Here is a 27,433-nt window from a genome sequence, read left to right as displayed (position 1 = left end):
AAGGGTCAGAGGAAACTCGGACTACACTTGTATAAGACAGGCATACTAAGTTTCAAAAGAGTCATTTTTGCAGAGGATAAATTAGTCATATAAAATCCCTAAAGTGTACAACATCATATCCAAAAAGCTACATCCTCTATATTGAATAGGATATTCAAACCAAATTTGACTAAAGTATCTTAAATTTATAAGTCATTATAAGTTGTTTACTATATATAGTCATAATAGTTATCTTTGAAATTTTAAATGATGTTATGCAAGGATAAATCCTGTCACATCTGATCAAATTCTGTAAAGCAGTTTTTCTGCTAGTTTTAACAACAGTCATATTTCATTGCAGATTAGCAGAATCTGACCACTGACCAAAGTTTAAAGACATCCATGCCAATATGCTTCCTATCAAATTTGGTCAAAATCTATTGAGCTGTTTTTAAGAAGAAATTGCTCAAAAGGTTTCCTCCTTTTAGTAATGCCAGTCATACTGGATGATGGATTGGCATCAAATCAATAAATCTGAAAGGCTTGATGCCAGAATTCTACCAGTAAAACCCATCTGCTGATTGGTCAAGCAGCTTTTAACAAGTTGTAAATAACAATAGTGAATGGATGATACATGTCATATGAAGGACCATACCATAAGCTCACATGGCATTGGGCCAGGTGATTTAAAATTTTCCATTCGTGTGCTTGATCCAACATTTTGCATAACTGCTGTGAACAATATTCTTTTAAATTCTGGATTTCTTTTGGAAAAAACTGGAAGTATCTTATTCTATTACCAGATCCAATTACTGGTCATCAACTGTACAGCAACCATAAAAGGAAGATATTTTTTTTGATTACGCTGGCAGAAAATGCAAACAGAACCATACATGAACCCCATCAATTGTACAAGTATTAAAAAACATATATTTACATGGTGGAAATTAAACTTTCACCAAAAGTAGCATCAAAATGAATATTTCAAATATTTATTTGCAGAAACTACAAAAATTTGACGCTGTAGATATAAAATATTATAAAGCAGCAAAACAAATGCCATATTTATTTTCCCTGAGTAGTCTTACCTTGAATTTCATTGGTGTTCTAACCACACAGTCTTCTCGTATATCCTGTTTCTTCTGACCTTGTTTTACAAAAACACTTAATTCTTGACAAAGAAACTTGTACTAAAATTACCAGTGATATATTGCACTGTATTTTCCAGAACTTTTGCACACTATGTGCTATTGTGTGTCTCCATGATTAATTTCCAGAAAACAGCAGTTTATAGGTTTTCAATTCCATTGGTTCAACATATAGAGGTGTATTTAGCCCAACCTTCTGCTTTACCTTGACACCTGTTAAATACATCTCCATGATATCTGATACTTGAACATCAGTAAGGTGGCTCAGGTCAAAATTACCCTGAAAAATTTAGGGAAAAAGTCATAGACTGTCACTTAATTAAATTAATAACATCAATGATATACTGCAAATTCCAACTTTGCACTTTCAATTAAATATCCCTTTAAAATAATCTATACAGATGAATATTTGAATCAATTTTAGCATCACTACTTTATCTGATACAAACTAGACATGATATCAATCACTTATTCATTAAACATTCACCCAAATAATTAAGGTCACCTACTCTGCTTTTTCAGTGTTCCTATTTCAAACTGGTTAAAACTGTTTGTTTTCTGAGATTAGAGATTATTGCTCCACATAACAATCATGGAACAGTATTGCAAAATTCTACTTTACTCTTACATTTGTATCATTCTATGTTCATTGATTTATATAAATTTGTTAGGCCCACTGAACATATTTGCAGCTCCCTGCCAGAGGGTCAAATGATGTAACTGAAGTAAATGGGAACATATTAGGAAAGTCATATATAAGATTAAATCTTCACAAACCACATATTGCAGCTTGCACATGGGATTGTGGGTTTCCTGCAATTTGTCAAATTGTCACCCCCAAATCTTTACCATTGTCAGGAAATAAATTGAAAAATATGTCTATGACTTTTCATTAGAGGACATCCACCAAAGTTGGTGCTAGCAATGGCTATCATCACTAAAGGCAATAAAAACTATAAGACGGCAATTAATAACCATTTAAAAAAATATATCAGGCAATGAAAACATTCATGGTTTGTGGTAGTCAGCCGAGTTGATAGGTAAAGTCTTTGACTACCGCAACCATAACTTTTTTAAAATGTTAAGTTTCACCTATGGCAATGAACATTTATTTTGAGGTTGAATCAATGACCAAAGAGAGGCAATTTATACAAATACACAAAATGTCATAAAATCAATGATTTATGAATTTGAAAAGAAAAGTAATTCAGAAAACATTGGGTGTTTATTATAATAACTGCTGGTCGAACTGAACACTAATGTTAAATGAGAGTGGAAAAATCCAAGGTGCAGCTATTTCCAGGTTGACCAGAAATTCAAAAATGTTTATGCTTTCATTAGTTACTTCAGAACATAATAAAATATTTATTATAATAATATATGTGTCCACAGAAAATATAACAGTACAATGCAGAAATAATGTAAGAAGCAAAACTGTCAAACCAAATAAGATTATCTACAATAATTTTTAGCACTATTTTTGCATTATGAAACTTTATTTTCCTTTCTGCCTTTAAAAATTGGTTTGTCCCCTAAATATATATGGTTGGGGATACATTATCCCTAAATATCTACAGTTCAGGAGACATTATCTCTACATATCTATGATTGGGGATACATTATCCCTAAATATATACTGTTGTGGATACACTATCCCATAATATATACAGTTCGGGATGCATCATCCAACATCCTTGGGATCCTAAGTGAAACACTGCATACAATAAAAAAACAAAAATCATTAAATTTGTAATTCAATTCAAAAAAATATATTCCAAGCAGTGGCAATGAATGTTTTGTGACAGATCTTTCACTTTTGCTAGAAAACTTTTAATTACAAAGATTAAGGAATATGAACAGTTTTGTGGCCATTATTAATGCAAAGACACGATGGACAAGTATGCACATATTTCAGATAAGAATGCATACAGCAATTGATGCTGAATTCTCAAATCAATATTCAGCAACACTTTGATAACTGAGACTTCAATCACCTGATTATTCATTATAACTGTTATCAACTGAAATATTTAGCTATAGAAGCCTAACAATGTCAGGTCACACATACGGAATACACACTCTCCTAGAAATATGTAGCTACAGAAAGACTGAAAGGATGTATCTGTATTATGATCAGGGAAGTATTTTTTAAGAGACATATTTTACTAGAAAAATAGGTTTCTTCAAATATGTTACCTGATCATAGCACATTAGGAGATTAAGTAGGTGGTAGATGGAGTTACATTCTCTTACCCCTGAGCAACCATCACAGTCCTGTAAGGTATGTGATAGCTTCTAGATTGTGAACTCAAACTGAGCATTGACTCTATATGCTGTGATACAGCTTTAGGAAAAGAGAAAATTGTCCCTCCCCACAAATCCATTTACCAATGAGCCTGGAAGAAAACTGTACTGCAGTAATAGGTCCCAATGGGTGTAAGTGAGCATTTTGGGATTACAAATTCCTGAGATAGAAGCAAAGAAAGTTGACACTAACCTCCATCCCATAGCCTATATAATGTCAGCTTGGGAACATTTTTACTTGAATGCAATATATGTTGTAACTGCCCTAACATCATCAGTAAAAAAGCATAATGAGTTCATTTTATTTGGGATTATTATTCCATGATGCAGAATGGACAATTCAGCTTATGTAGGACAGCAGATAATGCTCTGAGATATCATTCTTGTAAGAAGTATGAATTTTAGGGAATTTTCCTCTTCACATCAGCTCTTTTTAGGAACCAATTCAAAATTCTCACCAGGTCCTGTAAATGACCAGAGGTTTCACCACAAAAGATTCATTACACATGAATGGGAGCCTGTTTTTGCCAATGAACTGAAAGTACTTCAGGTGAAACAACAAAGCATGTATTTTTCTGACTTATCTGTGGCTAATATGGCTAGGAAGCAGTTCTGATACAGAGTGATACTGGATCATACAAAGTATTTTACATTAGATACAAGCTGATCTTTATTATCATTATGCAACAGTGCTGTGACTCAGATTTTATAAATAAAGGAAATGCTTTTATCTGTAACAAATTTAATTCCTAAACAATAAATTAAGTCAGAGGCTAAGATCCTGAAAATCAGCACAACTCTTTGCCAAAACAAGAAATAATTTCCTAACAAAATCCAATTTAATTTTGTGCAAAAAAATGATACTGAATCAAATTCTAGATCAAGGATTGAAAACTAGGCACAATTTTTATGTAGTGTAGTATTATACCTCTGAATGGCAATTTTTATGCAACATTGGGAAGTCACAGTCGATTCCCTGTCTATGCAGCACCATCAATGACTCAGCTGAAGATACATTGCAGAATAGTGTCTTGAGGTTCACTATATGAATTTCACAAGGAAAGGCCTTAATCTGGGGGAGATAATCTTGTAGCATATTCAACAAGTCATCTCCCTTATGTGTGGTATGTACGCTAGTTATGATTGGTGGATTTTCCATTAGTTGAGACATTTTACTGGCTTGTAGTGAAGGACGACATAAATGGGAGGTTAACTGGAATAAATAAAAGAACTTCATGAATCTAGGCATATAAAACATTACAACTGCAAGAAAAATAAAACAAACAAATTAGATTCTTAAAACTGACCACTCCTTTGGCCTATTGGTTAAACCGTCCACTATGGCATGTTGGTTAAACCATCCATTTTGGCCTACTGGTTAACCGTCCACTTTGGCCTACTGGTTTAACCATCCACATTGGATGCAGGAGGTTATGGGTTCTTACCCCAGCCAAGTCATACCAAAGACTTACAAAAATAGTACCAACAGCTGCCTCCTGTGGTGCTCAGCATTAAGAGGTTAGTGTTAGGAGTGGTCGACCTGGTGGCAGGATAGTGTGACTGGGTGGGACATCATGCTACATGTCTGTGGCATGATGCCCCAGTGCTAGACATCACTATAAACTAACACACTGCAGATATCGTAACAATATGACTGAAAAATTGTTAAAGGTACATTTAAAATCCCAATCACACACACACACGCACACACACATACACATACACACAGACACACACCTTAAAACTGCAATCTAATTTGCCATATCTAGATTTAAAGGTAACTAGCTACCACAAATTAAAATATTTCTTGGACAAAATCTTTCCTTAAATTTTACAAGACAACTAACTGCATGAAAACTTTACTAGCTTTAATAGTAACATACTTAATACTGTGTATAGTCGCATATGGCAGTGTATGCCAATACATGACCTTAATCCAAATATCATCATCTACTGTGTGCTGCAAAGAAGGAACTATGCTAAAATTACTTGTAGCAAGAACCCTTAATTTAATGAATTCATTGTAATGATAAAGAATATAATTTCTAATATCTTTTCATATTTTGCACTTAATATCAGTCTTTTGTATGTCTCTGTTATCAGCTTATGCACTGAAGTAAACAAACTCTCAAGAATCACAAGAACAGAGGTTATACTGGTTCAGCAGGATGAGCAGATCTACATAACCAATTAACTAGTTCATAATTACAACCCTTTCAATGTTAGTCTGGCACTCTGACCATAGAGCTGCTGTAACTCCCTTCAGACAGCAGAAAGAAAGTTTAGTAATAATATTAGGTACAGAAAGTATGGAGTTTGGACATTTTGACAATCATAAAATATGAGAACTTAATCTGTCAAATTTATGCCATTATTATCTCTAGTGGTGTGGAAGGAGTTAATAAAAAGCATGGCTGTAGTCTCAGATCAAACCCATGATATCTTGCAGCAAAGTCACACATACACCCATGCTCCACTTGATTAAAAGTGAAAGCCAGCTTAAGGAGGGTCAATACTGTGAAGTCAATATTTTTGCTAGAAACAGAATGAGCAATCTAAGGTCAGTGATTATTTTAAGTCAGATTTAATTTAAATTACAGGACAGTTAAAGTGAGCATAATACAGTAATCTGGTGTGGATGTGTTTTGGATTTTTAATGTAGCTTATGTGATTGTGTGTGTGTGTGTGTGTGTGTGATTTGGATTTTTAATGTAGCTTTAACAATTTATCAGTCATATCACTACAATGTCTGCAATCTGACAGTTTATAGTGATGTCCAGCACTGGGCCATCATGCTGCAGACATGTAGCATGATGTCCCACCCAATCATATTAACCTGACACCAGGTTGACCAGTCCTAACAATAACCTCTTAATGCTTAATGCCAAGCAAGGCAGCTGTTAGTACCGTTTTTATAAGTCTTTGGTATGACTCAGCCGGGGATCAAACCCACGACCTCCAACATCTGAGGTGGACGCTCTAACCACTAGGTCACCGGAGAGGTCTAAACTGGTGTGGAAAATAAATTTTGACAGTACAACATACATAGGTAATTTATGATTCAGTTGTACAGTGCAAAGAAAACTATCTTGATAATTTAATAATAATAATAATAATACTAGTAATAATAATTTTAATGATAATAATAACAATAATGATATTCAATGGAGGTATTTGTTAAAATACCATTGGTGTGATGCAAAATGAAGCTGCAGCCAAAGATCCACCGCTCAAAGCAAGAGGGTACACCACACATTGATGTGAGCAAGACGTCATATCCAGACAAGGTCGAGGAATTCACTTATGCCCTTTCCAAGACGTTTGATTCAAAACCTCCCAATGGCAGTGATAAAGGGAGATGGGATCACATCAGAGAGACTGTGTACAGCACATCTACATGCATCTTTGGTAAGAAGCAGTCTAAGAACAATGACTGGTTTGAGGCTAACTTCTCCACACTCATGCCAGCCATAGAAGAGTGTCGCAGTACTCTCCTGGAATACAAGCAATCCCATTGCCACTGGTATACACGTCTACCTGAAGCAAAGTGCAGAGGTTAGCACAGCAGTGTGCCAATGAATACTGGTTTCAGCTGTCAGAGCATCCATTCAGCAGCAGATATTGGAAACATCAGAGATATGTACGATGGCATAAAGAAAGCAATGGGTCCCATGAAGAAAGCGACAGCACCACTTAAGTCTGTCGCAGGCAATACCATCCAAGACAAGGGCAAGTAGATGGAGCATTGGGTGGAGTACTGCTCTGAACTGTACTCTAGAGGAAACCATGTGACCAACGATGCCCTCAATGCCATTGAAAACCTCCCTCTCATGGCTGCAATGGACGAGAAACCTACTGTGGCAGAACTAAAGAAGGCCTTAGAGAAACTGTCCTTAGCTAAAGCAATGGGAAGGATGGCATCCTGGCAAAAGTCATTAACTGTGGCTGCAGGGTGCTGCTCAAACACTTGCATGACCTCCTCTGCCAATGCTGAGATGAGGTGCAATGCCTCAGGACATGAGACGCCAACATCGTAACCCTGTAAAAGAACAAGGGCGACAGAAGCGACTACAACAACTACAGGGGCACATCCATTCTCGGGATCATGGGTAGAGTCTTCAGACACGTCATCCTGAACTGACTGCAGACACTTGCCGAGCGAGTGTATCCAGAGTTGCAGTGTGGGTTCTGTGCAGAGAGGTCCACAACTGACATGATCTTCTCTGTCAGACAACTGCAGGAGAAATGCAGAGAATAACAGAGACCCCTCTTCCTGGCCTTTATAGACCAAGGTGTTCAATCTGGTCAGCCGAGACAGATTATTCATAATCCTGGCAAAGATTGGATGCCCCCAAACCTGCTAAGCATGATCCAGTTCTTCCCGGATGACATGAAAGAGCTTGCTTTCAACAGGTTCAGCTTGTGACATGCTCTGATCACTGGTCTGAAAGCTGGCAAGGACAAGCTACGCTTGCTAGCTGATGAAAAGCGATCTCTGAGGAAGAAGAAGCAGTTCCAATCCACACCAGATTCAACCTTCAAGAGCAGCAAGACTGCCGCTCCTGTGTAGGGCTCCATAGCAACAACTATGAACCAGGACATCTCTCCTGGGTGCACTTCCATTGTCTCTTGAGATTAACAGATGCCAACCATTTGTTAAAAAAAACAATTTTAAATGGTGAACAAGTACATAAAGGCCAGTTTTGCAATTTTCCCATTGTTTGTTGCTAGTGACAGATCTGACTGGATTTTAAACACTAAAAGAAAATATGTCCGCATCACAGTAAATATCCATAGATACTTCAACCACTAAAAGTAAACATGCTTGCATCAAAGCATGTTGCTGTTATTATTGGTTTAACACCATTTTCAGCACATGATAGGCTATACATGGTGGCTAAAGAACTTGGATAAACCCCAGGGAGAACTGCTAACCCATAGGAAGCTACTGGCAAGTTTCCTCACATATCCACACCCAAGACTTGAACCAGTCAGGACAGAAGTGAGATTCAGAGATATATAAAGGTGAGTGCCTAAGACCACTTAGCCACCCGAGTCCACTCAAAGCATGTAAAGAGAATATAATGTGACCCTTGTCTATGCATCCATCTGCCCACACATTACATTTTATATTTAGTTCAGTTTGTTTCAAACACTGTGGTGAGGCAAAGTCAATGAAAACATTTCAAGTTTCTTCCATTAGCAACTCCATAAAGACAACATACATTCACAGTAGATCTTTTTCTCTCTTCGAGCTGAAGAATAAAATGGCTCCGAGTTGGCAGGTTGTCCCGTAATCCTTCTCCCATACCTCTCCAGTCATCCTGGACCAGACGTCTATCTAGTACAACTTCTAGCCAGCCTAATGGAAAATAACAAAGAATACCTGTATTCTTGACAGTTTCATGTCAATGTCCACAAATCCAAAATTGTACAATTCTGTTATCTTCCCAAGAATTAAATAAGAACAATAAAAATATTTAAGGATTTACTCTGATCTATATACGTTTGGTCCCTTTTCCTTTGTGCTAAATTTCAATGACATAAGTAACATATCTTATGTTCAAGTTCTGAGAAGGAATGTAAGTTACAGTCAAACCTGGTTATCTTAATTATGTCAGGGATGTCAAAAAAATCATTGAGATATCCCGGGTCCTGAGATTTCAGGGATTAGTTGACATATCTACTGCAGAACAATAGTTTTGCATCTAAAGTACCAAAAATTAGGATTGTTTCAGAATCGTATGGCACATGTAATGCACAATAAAAATAATAATGCAGTCATGCCAGGTTGCAAAAAATCAGAAGATTGGGGGTCTTTTGTATGAGATTAAATAACAAGATGAACGTTTTTACAACACTTAAGTTAATGTAACAATGTCAGTCTTTAAAGTCATCCAAAGAGGGTTTTCTCTCTATCTGCCATATTTTCTTCATGTTGTCAGACTGATGAAAATTATTTTGGTTTGCATCAACACATCACTTTTTTATAACATTCCCATTGCAATCATACATCGAGATTAGCATGGCTGAATCATACATCGAGATTAACATGACTGAATCATACATCGAGATTAACATGACTGAATCATACATCGAGATTAACATGGCTGAATCATAAATCGAGATTAACATGACTGAATCATACATCAAGATTAACATGACTGAATCATACATCGAGATTAACATGACTGAATCATACATCGAGATTAACATGGCTGAATCATACATCGAGATTAACATGACTGAATCATACATCGAGATTAACATGACTGAATCATACATCGAGATTAACATGACTGAATCATACATCGAGATTAACATGACTGAATCATACATCGAGATTAACATGACTGAATCATACATTAAGATTAATATGATTCCAATTTCCTCCTGCACCAGCAAGCAAATGTTATGTACATGTATCTGCTGCTCACTTGTTTGTAAGAAAATAAAATCCTGTCTCTAGAATCTGTACATATTAGTAATAAATAATAACGAAAATGCCCATTTCCTCTGCCTGTCTTTAGTTTTTGCACTGACTGTTCTATCTGGTTTATAAAAATTGGTAAAGAAATTATAAAGATATCATTTGACTTTTATTCCTGTCTCTTACTCTTAGGTTTACTGGAACGCTGCCGACAAACAGGTCATAGTTTTAAGATTAATGTAACTGACTCCAACTGTTGTTTGAAACCAATCTCCTCTGCTGCCATTGATGAGGACAGTACTGGTGGCTTAGTCATAGAGGTGCTCAACAACCTGCACCAGGTTTGAGCTGATGTTGTACTTCCTCATAGTTGCCGATAAGGCTGCATGCAATACCCTATCAAAGGCCTGTTTGAAATCTATAAAGACGTGGTATAGATTCTGCTGATGCTGAAGGTATTTCTCAAAAAGGAGTCTGAGATTGAAGATCTGTTCTGTGATGCTTCTTCCTGTTTGGAAGCCTGCCTGATCTTCAGTGATAATTTTCTCTGCTTGAGGCTTTAGTCGGTTGAGAATTATCTTCAGCATGACTTTGCTCGGGTCACTGATCAGACTGCTTGTTTTGTAGTTTAGGCATAGCTGTAGGTTATCAAAGGTGTAAATTTACCACCTATCATTGCTTGGAAGGCTCCTGCAACTTTTGGATCATTCAATTTTTCAAGGTCAAATCTGATTCTTGGTTGGTTAGGCCTTCTGATCATTTTCAGGTGGAGGCGAAACCTTGTCATTAATAAATCATGCTCTCTTCCAATATCTGCTCCTGGAAAACTTGTTTTTTCACCAAGATATAGTCAATCTGGTTGTAATGTTGTCCATCTGGACTGTGCCGTGTCCATCTTCTAGATGCTTTGTGAGGGCCAAACATGTTGGCTAGCACAAGATTGTTTTAGGTGGCAAATTCCAACAGCCTGAGTCCTTTCATTTGTTTCTGATGAAGGGTTCACAGGTGCTTTGCCAGTATGTCTGTGAGTCAACTCCCACCTTTAGATTCCAGTCTCCTTGTACAAACAAAATGTCCTTCTTGCGTGAGTTGTCAATTATCCCATATAATCATGAAATGAACATGAATTAGTCCAAATGTGCGCTAACTTTAGCAGTTATTAAAAACTGGAATTTTGCCCGTGTAGTAACCTGGGAAATTATTTTTTTTACAAATCAAACCCTTTGAAATGTACAAAACTTTAGAGCATAACCATAGTCTTGTCATGAAATACCATGCTGATATCACTTTCCTTTTAGGAGGAGTAACAAGAACATCATTTTCAAGATAGTGGCCACACTAGATGACAGATCAGCAAAATGTTCATCTGCTAACAAGTCGATACCATAGAAATTCTGGTAAAAACCCAATGCTGATATGACTTTCCATCAATGAGGAGTAGAGATAATTTTTTCAAGAGCATCACTGGATATAAAATCTGCAGATGTTTCAAGATCAACTAGACATCACAGGAAGTCTTCATGTCAAAACCCTATGCTGTCAGGACTTTCCATTGAGGAAAATTAGCATTAACATGATTTTCAAGATGGCCACTGTAGTGCCCATATTAGATGCCAAGTCAAGCTATTTTATTTTAGGACCAACTAGACATCATAAGAAGTCTGTTGGTTAAAACCCAAAGCTGATACGACTTTCCATTCAGCGGGATAATTGACAAACTTCACAAAAAGCATTTAAGGGAAAACCTAATGTTCGTATGTTTTTAAGATGGTTGCTGTGGTGGCTATATTGGATGTCTGAGCAACAACATTTTAATTTAGGACAAACTAGACACTGGGATGAATGTGTGTGTAAAGTTTCATAGCTATCCTCTATGTCTAACGATAATAAACTTGTGCTAAAGCGAATGTGCCAAAGTGATTTCTATATTAAGTTTCTGCCAAAGGAAGAGAAATTACTGTATTTGATTTAATACTGAACTGTGTGCTTAAAAAAAATAGAACATGTGTAAATTTCATGAGGTTAAAACTCATAATAGGCACACACCAATGATGTTGAAAGTAATGTCCATGTCACAGGTATGTACTTGCAATTAGAGTTAGCTCCCTTTATGTTGAACTCTCCACTTCTGAGATTTATGCTTTTTCCCAACATGGTTACATCCATTAATACATATCAGATCCATCTGTCAGACTAACTAAACCCACAAAGATAATGATCAAGGCATATTTTAGTACCTGTTTCACTCCAATGATATATGCTAGTACCGACTTGCACTCACAAGAAGCTGAGTTATGAACTAAATGGACAACTGTAGGTTATGACATCCAGTGCAGTACACAGTTATTATAAAATTTATTCTCAAATTCACAGTATGAAGAGGACTGAAAAATATAATTATTTAAATTTTTACTGAAGTGACTGATTGTCAGTTTAATTGTTTTTTTGTTCTATTGTTATACTGTATTCTCAACTCAAATTTATTGAGCAGTGGGAGCTTAAACTGCCTTTAAAGCCTCATACCTTTAATAATGGAACACAAGCAGCCATAACAAGGATCTCTCTTATGTACTTTTTCCTAGAAACAGTACCTTACTATTACATCTTACCAGGAACAAGGCTGGCAACTCCATGGCTTTCCCATGTTAGCAGAGAAAGTCTGGACTGTGCATCTTCTACCAGTGCCATGGTGGTCATTGGGTAAAAATTTCCTTGAATAGTCAGCTTCTGCCTTGTCTTCCTCCTATGCAGCTATTAGAAATCAAATCTGCCTATTAACATCTTCATAAAAGTCAGAAGCCATAGATTTAACATGTTAAATAGAATGAGTAGCATGTGGGGGGGGGGGAGGGCAAAAGCTGCCTGAATTAACATTAAGCTTTATATGGCATTCAACAAAAAACATGATCAATAAAAGTCCGACTGAAAACAAAATTTTCTAGTAAAGACTTAAAACTCTTATAGTGGTATATTATGTGAAATCTGTATATATCGATCTCAACTTGCTGAATTCTCTTCCGACTTAATTTGGTGTACTCTCTTTCTCTCTCTTAAAAATACACTGCCAAGAGTTTCAGCATTTTTTCATAACAAGATCATAGTAAAACAATGCAAAAAAATCCATACAATAAATGTTACCTTCTGGTTCATGTGTTCCAGTGAATTTATGGCCCTTTTTAGAAAAATATCTAGCTAATTGCTTTGATTCAGATTAAAAAGAGGGTTATGCTAAAAAATCTCAGTATATAATGTCCAACTCAGTATACAATGTCCAACAGAAAAAAAAAACATTTCTGCTGTATGCTTGCATATAAGGCAGATAACGTTCATTCTAAACTGATGCTATATCAACTTGAGCTATTTCGACAAAATGCCATGAAAAATCACCAAATGTTAATCAAATGTGTCTCCACCCTCCCTCTGGACTATGACCCAGGGGTCACAACCCAAAATCTGTTATATATATGTCTCCTCTTATACATTCATTTACAAAGTTTGCAAAGAAGAAATTATAACGTGTCATGGTAACTGCAATTTTTCTACATTTGGTCTCGGATGGGAAGGGGAATAGCAAAAATTTTAATCACGTTTTTGATGGTCATGACAATGAATTCATGTATCAAGGTCAGTGAATTTCCATCTAGCAGTATAGAAGATTGTGGCGCTACTGACAAACAGATGGATGAATATTAGGATCAGTCCTCCAGACTTAAAGGTCTGGTAGGAATGTTTACTTGAAGAAACCTGAAACCATGCTATAATATGTTTCATTATAACATAAACTGGGATATAATGTGAGTGTAACATTGTTCCCCCAAAATGTACAATAACTTCAAACATTTCCTCAAGTTTTAGTGAGAAAATTAACAGCAGAAGCAGTTTGATTTAATAATATATCAAAATGTAATTTATTCTTGAAGACAAATGTCTTAACACCACTTTCTTTATATAAATATTAATGTTAAAAATGTATATATCATTTCAATTGTGTCAATAGTCAATCACTGCACTTTTAATAGCTTATGCTTTAAAGATATCAGTTAATTTCAGTTACAGTACCCTTGAACTTTAATTGTAAGTATTTCTATAAGCAATTTGCAATGTTCAATTAAGTGCATTTTACTGTCAGTAAAAATCAGTTTCTTTACACATGTCCAGCATATATGTTTCCAATAATGCAGTGTTTCATAAGTTATGTGTGAATGTATAAGAAAGAAATAAAAGTATTCCAACTATTTACACTTTTCAGTTACCAATTTTCTTATAAATGTATACTTATAAACTAATGAATTAGTCTCAGGAAGAAAGTAAATATTAGATAAGTAATCACATTAATGGGCTTCAATTTAAGTTGGTAAATGCATCACTTAAGTATGTACTATTGCACCCCACCTATGTCGCCCACTCCATATTGCATGACACATTACACAAAATGATGGCACTTTTAGGATCAAGACCATTATGCTTTGAGCAAGGTTTTACTGTACTTCTGTCAAAGACTTGTCATTCAGACTATATCAGACAACTCTCACATGCTAATTTGGCTCATTACCACAACTTAAAATGATGTGAAGTACAGCAAATGCAAAACCATGAATTGGTCTGTAAAAACACTATTGGCAGGTTTACCTGAAATCCATTGACATCTGTGCACATTGTATGTGGATAAGGTTTGATATCTGACTCTATCCTCATTAACAATTCTGTATTATTCCACTTGTCATCAAGGCTGACTATGTTCTCTATGTGGATTCCAAGTCCATTTGGACCTGAAACATAAAGATATGACGTGTGTGTGTGTGATTCGGATTTTTGATGTAGCTTTAACAATTTTTCAGTCCTATCACTAAGATGTCTGCAGTGTGGCAGTTTACAGTGATGTCTAGCACTGAGGCATCATGCCATAGACATGTAGCATGATGTCCCACCCAGTCATATTATCATGACACCAGGCTAACGAGTCCTAACACTAACCTCTTGATGCTGAGCGCCAAGCAAGGCAGCTGTTAGTGCCTTTTTTGTATGTCTTTGGTATGACTTGGCTGGAAATCAAACCCGTGACCTCCCGCATCCGAGGCGGATGCTCTTACCACTAGGCCACTGGAGCGGTTTAAAGATACGATGTGGTAAGGATGTGGTGGCAATGCATGCATATTCATATAACCAGAAGTTACTAGTTTCATTTAACACAGCAGCATGAATTTTTTCCTATCGGTCACTCAATAAATTTTCAGGTCAGCATCATTAAATGTAGCTAACAGTACATATGTTTAAGAGACTTCATACAAAACAAATGAGGTACTTTTTAGTTACATTTAATTATCCTGGCCTGAAAATTTCCTGAGTTGCAGATATGACAAAATTCATGATACTGCATGGAACAAAAGTGGAAAAGATGAAGCCGAGGTATTGATCTGGCTTCGTCTTATACTCTGCATCGACTTATATATCAATGAGGGATAGAAAATTCACAAAATTTGCAAATTCAACTTATTCTCTGCTTCGACTTGCAGGCCAGCAAATACATGGTTAATAGGAAAACAACTATCAAGTTTATGGGGGTGGGGCCACACAGCAGGAGATAGACAAAAGAAATTTATCACAATAAGCATGGTGATAAATTAATATTGCAGAGAATGAAGAGAAAGGACATATCACTTAAAAGGATATTTATTTACTGCTGTAAATGTTTATGGAATGGCAGTTAAAATGGATTTCTGATGTATTTGATTTCTAAAGGTTAAGTGATAAAGTAAAGATGGGTTATTATGTAAATGATCACATGTTTTAGATTTTACAGTAAGACTATTTGCACAAATATTAGTAATAACAGTAGCATGCAAAATACCATTTTTACAGTATGTACAAAAATTAGTAATATTAAAAGCAAGCAAAATATTGGTTATACAATACGTATAAAATTTAGTAATAGTAAAAGTAAACAAAATATCAGTAATACAGTACGTATAAAAATTAGTTATAATAGAATTAAACAGAATATCAGTTATACAGTATGTATACAAATTATAAACAACAAAAGCAAACAAAATACCAGTTATACAGTATGTATAAAAATTAGTAATATTAAAAGCAAGCAAAATACCGGTTATACAATATATATATAAAATAGTAACAACAGAAGCAAGCAAAATACCAGTTATATAATATATATAAATATTAGTAACAACAGAAGCAAACAAAAAACCGGTTATACAATATATATATAAGAATGAAATTAAAAAACCTGTAGTGTTGTAAATGGTCACTTTATGAAGGATGTCCTGCTGTTCTGTCCAAACCTCTGACAACAAAGGTCCCTCAATTACTGTTGTAAAAAGATAATATGCTGGAAGAATCTGCAATATATATATATATATAAATTGAATTATTTGTATATAAAAAAAAATATTTACAAAGCTGAAAAAGCTTTTGTGTTTGTTCATGCAATCTTATATCCATGAATTTGATTTTGCCAATAGACAGATTAGAACAAAGTATTAAAGAAGCAAGATGTCATGTTCAATACTGATAAAACAATTTGTACTAAATACTGTTTTAATCATCTTACATATTTACCATGTTCTATTAAAATCGGGTCAGAAATGCCGTCTTGTGAGTGACAAGAGGAATATTCCCCAATCAGCTGCATTATCTAATTAATATTCATAGATTTTGTTCAGAATAAAACTAATATAATAATATCTAAATACTACCAAAATATTCTGCATATAAATTTATACATATGCAAGAAGATTTTACAGAAAAAAGGCTCTTATACATGTAAACATTTTCAGACATGTGTCAGTTTGTAGCCGGCAGGAAAATGAAGTAAAAAGCAAGAGCAAAAATTAACAGTAATATGAACAAAAGTAGAAACACACAAATTACAACTGATCTCAAAATTAGTTTTCTTTTGAACTATTTTAAATTTCTACTCAGTTTCTGTTTTTGATTTGATTTGTCAAATGAGCGTATGATGATTGCTTACTTATGGCACATGACTGCCAGCAACAAAAATGGACTCTTCCATAACTCCAGAACCAATAGCATGTATTGAATGAGTGGTGTTGTGCTGTATGTTGATACAAATGGTGTTGAAATCATTGGTAATTGGTGTTGTGCATGTTGATATACATGGTGTTGAAATCATTGGTAATTGGTGTTGTGCTGTATGTTGATATAAATGGTGTTGAAATCATTGGTAATTGGTGTTGTGCTGTATGTTGATACAAATGGTGTTGAAATCATTGGTAATTGGTGTTGTGCTGTATGTTGATACAAATGGTGTTGAAATCATTGGTAATTGGTGTTGCGCTGTATACTGATACAAATGGTGTTGAAATCATTGGTAACTGGTGTTGTGCTGTATGTTGATATACATGGTGTTGAAATCATTGGTAATTGGTGTTGTGCTGTATGTTGATATAAATGGTGTTGAAATCATTGGTAATTGGTGTTGTGCTGTATGTTGATACAAATGGTGTTGAAATCATTGGTAATTGGTGTTGTGCTGTATGTTGATACAAATGGTGTTGAAATCATTGGTAATTGGTGTTGTGCTGTATACTGATACAAATGGTGTTGAAATCATTGGTAATTGGTGTTGTGCTGTATGTTGATATACATGGTGTTGAAATCATTGGTAATTGGTGTTGTGCTGTATGTTGATATAAATGGTGTTGAAATCATTGGTAATTGGTGTTGTGCTGTATGTTGATACAAATGGTGTTGAAATCATTGGTAATTGGTGTTGTGCTGTATGTTGATACAAATGGTGTTGAAATCATTGGTAATTGGTGTTGCGCTGTATACTGATACAAATGGTGTTGAAATCATTGGTAATTGGTGTTGTGCTGTATGTTGATATAAATGGTGATGAAATCATTGGTAATTATCACATTTCCAGATACTCACTTGGAAATTCACTGAGCTACAGTCAATTATTATTCACAACGCTGACCTAAATGAACTATAGTTAGCTGTAGAGAAATACTTTACAGGAACTGATACTTTATATGGCATCTGTTCGTGACGTATTGATAAATTTTTATTAAAAACTGCTAACCATGACCCACTACTTTCTCCAGTCAATTTCAGAGTTGCTGGAATATTCAGTAGATTGCTGTTTCTGTAATTTATTTCTTAGGTCTGTAGCTAACACCATTAAAATGAAATCCATCAGAGTTAAGCTTCATGGCCACAAAAATGGACCTTAATTTTTAACACTGGAAGTTAATTGCAATAAATATTTGGCATTTGTTTGAGTCTTTTTTTGCTATATTTATATATGCAATATAAGATCATTATTTCAACACAAAATGTTATGATAGGAAATGGAAAATACAACAAACTAATCTAAATAATGTAGCAACACATTATGTCTATCTCAGAAACTATAATTCATTCTACACAGCATCATGAATGATATCTACATCTGTAGCTTAGTGAATTTTCAGGTTAGTGCCACCACCTATAGCTACAGCACTTTTCTAATTGACAGAGCATACCACATCTCACTAAATACATACATCAAATATTTTATACGCTGTCATGACCTGTGAAAAAGTCAATTTGTTTATTAGGAAGTGATTAGCTTTCCTATTTGGTCATAATGTAGCTGCCTCCTTTGATTTCTTTGCAGTATCAAATATGGACTCATCCATAACTCAGGAAGAACATGGTGGATTACATATACACAGACCAGTCTTTTTCAGCATTAAGGAGTGAATGGTGTTGCACTATATGTTAATATGAAGTATGTTTAAATTAACCATGCACAAAACAAATTCAGTAATTTTAGCTACATTCTGAGATACTAACATAAATTTTTTCATGAGAATTAGATACAGATATCCTTCACAGTGCTATGCAGAATGAACTATAGTCTATGAGATATATTTGCAAGAGGGGGTATAGTGGGGTAGGTGAGAGAAATTAAGCCAAAAGGCTAACAAAAAAATGTCAATCCTGACATTGATACTGACTTTCAACTGCTCTGCCGGTATTCACTGAAGCTTTACTCTTCTACATTTAAATGAAAATCTTTCACACAATAAAAGGAATAAATGATATAAAAATTCCACGCCTTCAAGAAGAAGGCCAATATTTTAAAGGTCATCAGAGTGTTGACCAATGGGCAATATAACATTATGCAGCAACAAGGTCTGAAAATGAGATAGGTGATTCACATACAAAGCAAAACTTACCTTTGCGGGACCATCTGGAAGAAATATATAGGCTCCACTTTTGTCTCTAAAAGGGCGTGACCTTGAACCAGTTTCATAAGTTACAAAGTTAATTTCTGCCTGATGACCTTTACCATCAAGTTTACTGTATACATGCTGAAATTAAAAGATCAACATTTATAAGCCAAATTATAACCAACTAGTATGTATTTCTGAATATCCTACAAAAAAATTAAAATTAGAGCTATTAGCAATGGATACATCACAATAGGCCCCACTCACTACAATTTATTCCATATGGGCTAAGAAACCAAAGGAAGATGAGTATCAGGGACATGACACATATAAATAATCATGTTGAAAGTTGGAAATCTAACTCCTTCAAAGACTCTTCAACACAAGCAACATCCCAAATAAAGATTTTTGAAGTTATCGACAGAGGCTTTAAATCTGTCCAAAATGCTTTGATGAGACAAAACTTGTAAAAGACGCATCTGGATTTATCAAAACAAAGTTCACATGCATATTTCATGCAGTGTTATACTTGCCCCTGTAAGCTCTTACCTTTACTTCCAATACTTGCCTGCAGTGTTATACTTGCCTCTGTAAGCCCTTACCTTTACTTCCAATACTTGCCTACAGTGTCATATTTGCCTCTGTAAGCCCTTACCTTTACTTCCAATACTTGCCTCTGTAAGCCCTTACCTTAAGTTTACTTCCAATACTTGCCTACAGTGTCATATTTGCCTCTGTAAGCCCTTACCTTTACTTCCAATACTTGCCTGCAGTGTCACATTTGCCTCTGTAAGCCCTTACCTTTACTTCCAATACTTGCCTCTGTAAGCCCTTACCTTTACTTCCAATACTTGCCTCTGTAAGCCCTTATCTTAAGTTTACTTCCAATACTTGCCTACAGTGTCATAGTTGCCTCTGTAAGCCCTTACCTTTACTTCCAATACTTGTCTCTGTAAGCCCTTACCTTTACTTCCAATACTTGCCTCTGTAAGCCCTTACCTTTACTTCCAATACTTGTCTCTGTAAGCCCTTACCTTTACTTCCAATACTTGCCTCTGTAAGCCCTTACCTTTACTTCCAATACTTGTCTCTGTAAGCCCTTACCTTTACTTCCAATACTTGTCTCTGTAAGCCCTTACCTTTACTTCCAATACTTGTCTCTGTAAGCCCTTACCTTTACTTCCAATACTTGCCTCTGTAAGCCCTTACCTTTACTTCCAATACTTGTCTCTGTAAGCCCTTACCTTTACTTCCAATACTTGCCTCTGTAAGCCCTTACCTTTACTTCCAATACTTGTCTCTGTAAGCCCTTACCTTTACTTCCAATACTTGCCTCTGTAAGCCCTTACCTTTACTTCCAATACTTGTCTCTGTAAGCCCTTACCTTTACTTCCAATACTTGCCTCTGTAAGCCCTTACCTTTACTTCCAATACTTGCCTCTGTAAGCCCTTACTTTAAGTTTACTTCCAATACTTACCTGCAGTGTCATAGTTGCCTCTGTAAGCCCTTACCTTTACTTCCATCAGATTACAACGGTTCTTCTGATTTTCCAAATTTACTGCTACAATTGCACCCTTAAGCCATAACTGAAATAATTTTTATTCTACACAGTATATAACTGGGTGCTCAATGACGTTGCAATTTCATATGTGCCTTATCAAACCATTATTGTACTGTCCTTACGGCTGACTCTGCAAGCCCAAAGCATGCTCATTACCCTCTCAGTGTTATACTTCTCTCCAAAAGCTGCTATAGATTTCCTCCCTCATGATATTATATTACCTTTTCTTCTTGCTCCATTACTTCAATGCATGGTTCATTCAGATCATTGGACATGTTTATATTGGTGTACACACACTGTGTGCAGCGCAAAAAAATATTCTAAGGAATTAACTCTAAATTTTGTTCTACAGTTATAAAAAGTTTAAGCAGTGTGTGTGTGTGTGTATTGTTGTTGTTGAAGAAAGCAGTTTTCATATTAACAGTTGGTTCCTCATCTTTATTCATACTGCTATTTAGACAGCTGAGCCAGTCCTTTGAGGCCAAATTAAGTTCAGATACAAGTTGAACCAATATGTAAATCTTTTTCAGTGTTTCTTACATGAACATTGGTAAATATATGGTGAATTGGGAAACGTATGGAAAAACTATTTGCTTGTGTTTTGTGAAAACACTGAATAAAATGAAATATGAAATACAATTCGCTAACAAATACACTACAACCAAATTTTAACACTTCCAATTATATTTTAATACTGTCTTTGCATTTTGTGCATTTTTTATTTCATTAAAGCACATGTTTAATAAGACAAGACATGAAACCTAGAGTTTTCTTCCCTTAAAACTCTGACAGAAAAACCTAACTCTGTTAATGCATTTATATTTCATTCCAAACATGTAAAAATGAAACAAAAACTACGGATAGAAGCAATAAACACAAAATCTGAATGTATTTCTGAGACCATAAATGAAATATGATGAGACAACAGATGAAAAGCAAATGGAATTGGAATGGAAATGGGATGCAAATGTAACATAAATGGAATGCAAACAGAATAAAATGAGCTATAAATTAAATGCAGATTTAGTAAATTATTGGTACTAATTTCAGGGACTGTACTAACTAAATCAAAGTTGAACAATAAAATAAAATCTTTGAATTAAAGTTAGTGTATATAGTACATGGAGCATCTAGAAAAATACTACAGTATAGCTACCTATTTCCCTGACATATTTCATTTTGAACTTCACCTATAACTGATTGATATATGCTAATTGGTATGTATAGTGAGCATGCTTTATACATCTTTTCCTATTTTCAGGAAGGGTGTGTATTATGCATTATTATTTTTCTAAGTCGATCTGATGAGAGGATTATGGCAACAAAGTGTTGATGAGAAGATCATGGCAACAAAGTGTTGATGAGAAGATCATGGCAACAAAGTGTTGATGAAAAGATCATGGCAACAAAGTGTTGATGAGAAGATCATGGCAACAAAGTGCTGATGGGAAGATCATGGCAACAAAGTGTTGATGAGAAGATCATGGCAACAAAGTGTTGAAGAGAAGATCATGGCAATAAAGTGTCAATGAGAAGATCATGGCAATAAAGTGTCAATGAGAAGATCATGGCAACAAAGTGCTGATGAGAAGATCATGGCAATAAAGTGTTGATGAGAAGATCATGGCAACAAAGTGCTGATGAGAAGATCATGGCAATAAAGTGTTGATGAGAAGATCATGGCAACAAAGTGCTGATGAGAAGATCATGGCAACAAAGTGTTGATGAGAAGATCATGGCAACAAAGTGTTGATGAGAAGATCATGGCAACAAAGTGTTGATGAGAAGATCATGGCAATAAAGTGTCAATGAGAAGATCATGGCAACAAAGTGCTGATGAGAAGATCATGGCAACAAAGTGCTGATGAGAAGATCATGGCAACAAAGTGTTGATGAGAGGATCATGGCAACAAAGTGTTGATGAGAAGATCATGGCAACAAAGTGTTGATGAGAAGATCATGGCAATAAAGTGTCAATGAGAAGATCATGGCAATAAAGTGTTGATCAGAAGATCATGGCAACAAAGTGTTGATGAGAAGATCATGGCAATAAAGTGTCAATGAGAAGATCATGGCAATAAAGTGTCAATGAGAAGATCATGGCAATAAAGTGTCAATGAGAAGATCATGGCAATAAAGTGTTGATCAGAAGATCATGGCAACAAAGTGTTGATGAGAAGATCATGGCAATAAAGTGTCAATGAGAAGATCATGGCAATAAAGTGTCAATGAGAAGATCATGGCAATAAAGTGTTGATGAGAAGATCATGGCAATAAAGTGTCAATGAGAAGATCATGGCAATAAAGTGTCGATGAGAAGATCATGGCAATAAAGTGTTGAGAAGATCATGGCAATAAAGTGTTGATCAGAAGATCATGGCAACAAAGTGTTGATGAGAAGATCATGGCAACAAAGTGTTGATGAGAGGATCATGGCAACAAAGTGTTGATGAGAAGATCATGGCAACAAAGTGCTGATGAGAAGATCATGGCAATAAAGTGTCGATGAGAAGATCATGGCAATAAAGTGCTGATGAGAAGATCATGGCAATAAAGTGTTGATGAGAAGATCATGGCAATAAAGTGTTGATGAGAAGATCATGGCAACAAAGTGTTGATGAGAAGATCATGGCAACAAAGTGTTGATGAGAAGATCATGGCAATAAAGTGTCGATGAGAAGATCATGGCAATAAAGTGTTGATCAGAAGATCATGGCAACAAAGTGTTGATGAGAAGATCATGGCAATAAAGTGTCAATGAGAAGATCATGGCAATAAAGTGTTGATGAGAAGATCATGGCAACAAAGTGTTGATGAGAAGATCATGGCAACAAAGTGTTGATGAGAAGATCATGGCAATAAAGTGTTGATGAGAAGATCATGGCAACAAAGTGTTGATGAGAAGATCATGGCAATAAAGTGTTGATGAGAAGATCATGGCAATAAAGTGTTGATGAGAAGATCATGGCAATAAAGTGTTGATGAGAAGATCATGGCAACAAAGTGTTGATGACAAGATCATGGCAATAAAGTGTCAATGAGAAGATCATGGCAACAAAGTGCTGATGAGAAGATCATGGCAACAAAGTGTTGATGAGAAGATCATGGCAACAAAGTGTTGATGAGAAGATCATGGCAACAAAGTGTTGATGAGAAGATCATGGCAACAAAGTGTTGATGAGAAGATCATGGCAATAAAGTGTTGATGAGAAGATCATGGCAATAAAGTGTTGATGAGAAGATCATGGCAATAAAGTGTTGATGAGAAGATCATGGCAACAAAGTGTTGATGAGAAGATCATGGCAACAAAGTGTTGATGAGAAGATCATGGCAACAAAGTGCTGATGAGAAGATCATGGCAACAAAGTGTTGATGAGAGGATCATGGCAACAAAGTGTTGATGAGAAGATCATGGCAACAAAGTGTTGATGAGAAGATCATGGCAATAAAGTGCCAATGAGAAGATCATGGCAATAAAGTGTTGATCAGAAGATCATGGCAACAAAGTGTTGATGAGAAGATCATGGCAATAAAGTGTCAATGAGAAGATCATGGCAATAAAGTGTTGATGAGAAGATCATGGCAATAAAGTGTTGATGAGAAGATCATGGCAATAAAGTGTTGAGAAGATCATGGCAATAAAGTGTTGATGATAGGATCATGACAATAAAGTGTTGATGAGAGGATCATGGCAATAAAGTGTTGATGAGAGGATCATGGCAATAAAGTGTTGATGAGAGGATCGTGGCAATAAAGTGCTGATGAGAAGATCATGGCAATAAAGTGTTGAGAAGCTCATGGCAATAAAGTGTTGATGAGAAGATCATGGCAATAAAGTGTTGATGAGAGGATCATGACAATAAAGTGTTGATGAGAGGATCATGGTAATAAAGTGTTGATGAGAGGATCATGGCAATAAAGTGTTGATGAGAGGATCATGGCAATAAAGTGTTGATGAGAGGATCATGGCAACCAAGTGCTGATGAGAGGATCATGGCAACAAAGTGTTGATGAGAGGATCATGGCAACAAAGTGCTGATGAGAGGATCATGGCAACAAAGTGTCCTGCACATGCAACATTCTTGTGACATACTTAATTTGTTGTACTGCAACTACACTGTTACTAGATTTATTTAAGAAATAACTAATGCTAACAAACCTTGATAGTCCTCTTTTTTGATCGCTTATATTAATAAACTCATTTCATTTTCCATTGCTGTGTTGTTTTTATTTTAAAATGCACTAGATACTGATAACTTATTCATCTTTTCTCACAAATTCTCCAAGCTGTGCAAATTACTGCATAATATCAACAGATATTGTAAATCCAAAAAATAAGTTATTGTATAAAATTTGCAATTTATTTACTTTCCTTTGGAAACTTAACTTGGGTTTTTTTATTTCTTTCTCATCTTAAATCACAGTAATTGATACTTCCTTGCAATCATTCAGAAATCAATGTTTCACTGACTCAGCAGTGTTTCAAGGTAATCAGCACCGGCAAATGCTTTGATCTGCTAAACATAAGAATAATGCATTGTTTAGGTAAATTTGCCATTTATTTTACTTTTCATTGGAAAAAAAACCTTTGTTCTTTGCTGTATTCTCATTTAAAATCACTGTGAGATGCTTCATTCTGATTGCAGTGATAAAACAGTGTTTATTCACTTAGTGTGATATGTCATGGTAATGACCACTGGCCAAAACCTGAATTCACTAAGCAGAAATACAAAGCACTGTCTAGATAAATTTACTTTTCTTTGAAAAATAAATTTACTTTATGTTTTTCTTAATCACCATATTTTATACATCTTTGTGACCACAGATTGATTAAATCTTAACTGTCTCAGCATTTATCTGTGCCAGCTAAATCACAGATGTGCCCAATAAAATTAAAATGCATTGGCTGGAGTAAATTAAAGAAAGACACTGAGATATATTTCAGAGGTTCATGGTGGTCCAAAAGAGTCTAAATACTGGACCTGACCTTTCACACAGCAGCTTATATTTGATTTTGAATCCTAGTGAATATAGTCCACTAAAATATTAAAGTGGGCCAAGTAAGAAACTCCTACAATGAGAGAAAGAGAGAGAGTGTGTGTATATGTTTTGGATTTTTAATGTAGCTTTAACAATTTTTCAGTCTTATCTATGATGTTTGCAGTGTGACAGTTAATAGTGACGTCTAGCACTGGAGCATCATGCCGCAGACATGTAGTATGATGTCCCACCCAGTCACATTATCCTGATACCTGGCTTACCAGTCCTAACACTAACCTCTTAACGCTGAGTGCAAAGCGAGGCAGCTGCTAGTAACATTTTATAAGTCATTTTACGACTCAGCCAGGGGTCAAACCCACGACTTCCTGCATCTGAGGCAGATGCTCTAACCACTAGGCCACTGGAGCAGTCCAAGACAAATAAGTTAACCATCACAGTCACATACAAGTATTATGCACTGACAGAATTTAAGAAAGAAATGGTCAACCACTGTTTTACTGTAAACTTTCATGTAATAAATAATGGTCAGTGCTCTATCAAAAGTACCAAAATCTTGTTTGACAATGAAAACTGAAAAATCATTGAGATTTTTAAATCTAGGATGTCATATGCATATTATTTATCTGGACAAAGTTTGCCACCTCCTGCTGGGTCAAAAATTTTGGGTACACATAATATATTAAGGCAAGGTATACACAACAGAATATAGTTGATAAATCAGCACTGCTGAGCTTAAAGGTGGTTAAGTTATTCACAGTGACTTATACTTGAGTATATATGGCATGTGCTTCAAAAATGATTAAATACAGTATACACTTAAACATGCATCCATAAGCAGAATAGCACTGATGCACAAGTAATACAAACAAATTGGGCAAACAGCACAGATGTGTAAATAATATAAATAGCATAGATGCCTATATAGTATAAACAGTTTATGTACAACAAAATGTAGACTTGCAAGAAGCACAAACCCATAAGCAGAACAAACAGCATAGACCCTTATGCAGGGCAAAGAAGCATAGACCCAATGCATGACAAACACAACAGACCCATAACAAGGCCAAACACAACAGACCCATAACAAGGACAAACACAACAGACCCATAACAAGGACAAACACATCAGACCATAACAAGGACAAACAACACAGACCCATAACAAGGACAAACACAACTGACTCATAACAAGGACAAACACAACAGACCCATAACAAGGACAAACACAACAGACCCATAACAAGGACAAACAACACAGACCCATAACAAGGACAAACACAACAGACCCATAACAAAGACAAACAACACAGACCCATAACAAGGACAAACACAACAGACCCATAACAAGGACAAACACAACAGACCCATAACAAGGACAAACAACACAGACCCATAACAAGGACAAACAACACAGACCCATAACAAGGACAAAAACAACAGACCCATAACAAGGACAAACACAACACACCCATAACAAGGACAAACAACACAGACCCATAACAAGGACAAACACAACAGACCCATAACAAGGACAAACACAACAGACCCATAACAAGGACAAACACAACAGACCCATAACAAAGACAAACAACACAGACCCATAACAAGGCCAAACAACACAGACCCATAACAAGGACAAACACAACAGACCCATAACAAGGACAAACACAACAGACCCATAACAAGGACAAACAACAAAGACCCATAACAAGGACAAACACAACAGACCCATAACAAGGACAAATACAACAGACCCATAACAAGGACAAACACAACAGACCCATAAGAATAAACAGTACAAATATATAA

The 27,433-nt window shown here is 35.6% G+C and overlaps 1 protein-coding gene across 3 annotated transcripts in view; it reads right to left on the bottom strand.

Annotated features, from left to right (window-relative positions):
• Positions 1–435: 435 nt before the first annotated feature.
• LOC149804274 (alpha-mannosidase 2-like) overlaps positions 436–27,433 on the bottom strand; it is a 93,535-nt gene continuing 66,537 nt past the window's right edge. For all 3 annotated transcript variants that reach the window (XM_089938291.1, XM_089938298.1, XM_089938303.1), the window contains 7 exons: positions 19,068–19,202; positions 16,106–16,217; positions 14,491–14,630; positions 12,471–12,612; positions 8,657–8,793; positions 4,360–4,644; positions 436–1,407 (listed from right to left, as the gene is read on the bottom strand). In XM_089938291.1, the coding sequence (XP_089794417.1) occupies positions 1,246–1,407; positions 4,360–4,644; positions 8,657–8,793; positions 12,471–12,612; positions 14,491–14,630; positions 16,106–16,217; positions 19,068–19,202 (1,113 nt within the window). In that variant the 3' untranslated portion in view covers positions 436–1,245. The remainder of the gene's footprint in view (positions 1,408–4,359; positions 4,645–8,656; positions 8,794–12,470; positions 12,613–14,490; positions 14,631–16,105; positions 16,218–19,067; positions 19,203–27,433) is intronic.

This window comes from Sinohyriopsis cumingii, chromosome 2, assembly GCF_028554795.1.
Source record: "Sinohyriopsis cumingii isolate HCF-2022 chromosome 2, ASM2855479v2, whole genome shotgun sequence".
NCBI lineage: Eukaryota > Metazoa > Mollusca > Bivalvia > Unionida > Unionidae > Sinohyriopsis > Sinohyriopsis cumingii.
Note: the sequence above shows the minus strand (reverse complement) of the source record. Positions and strands in the feature narration are given on the sequence as shown.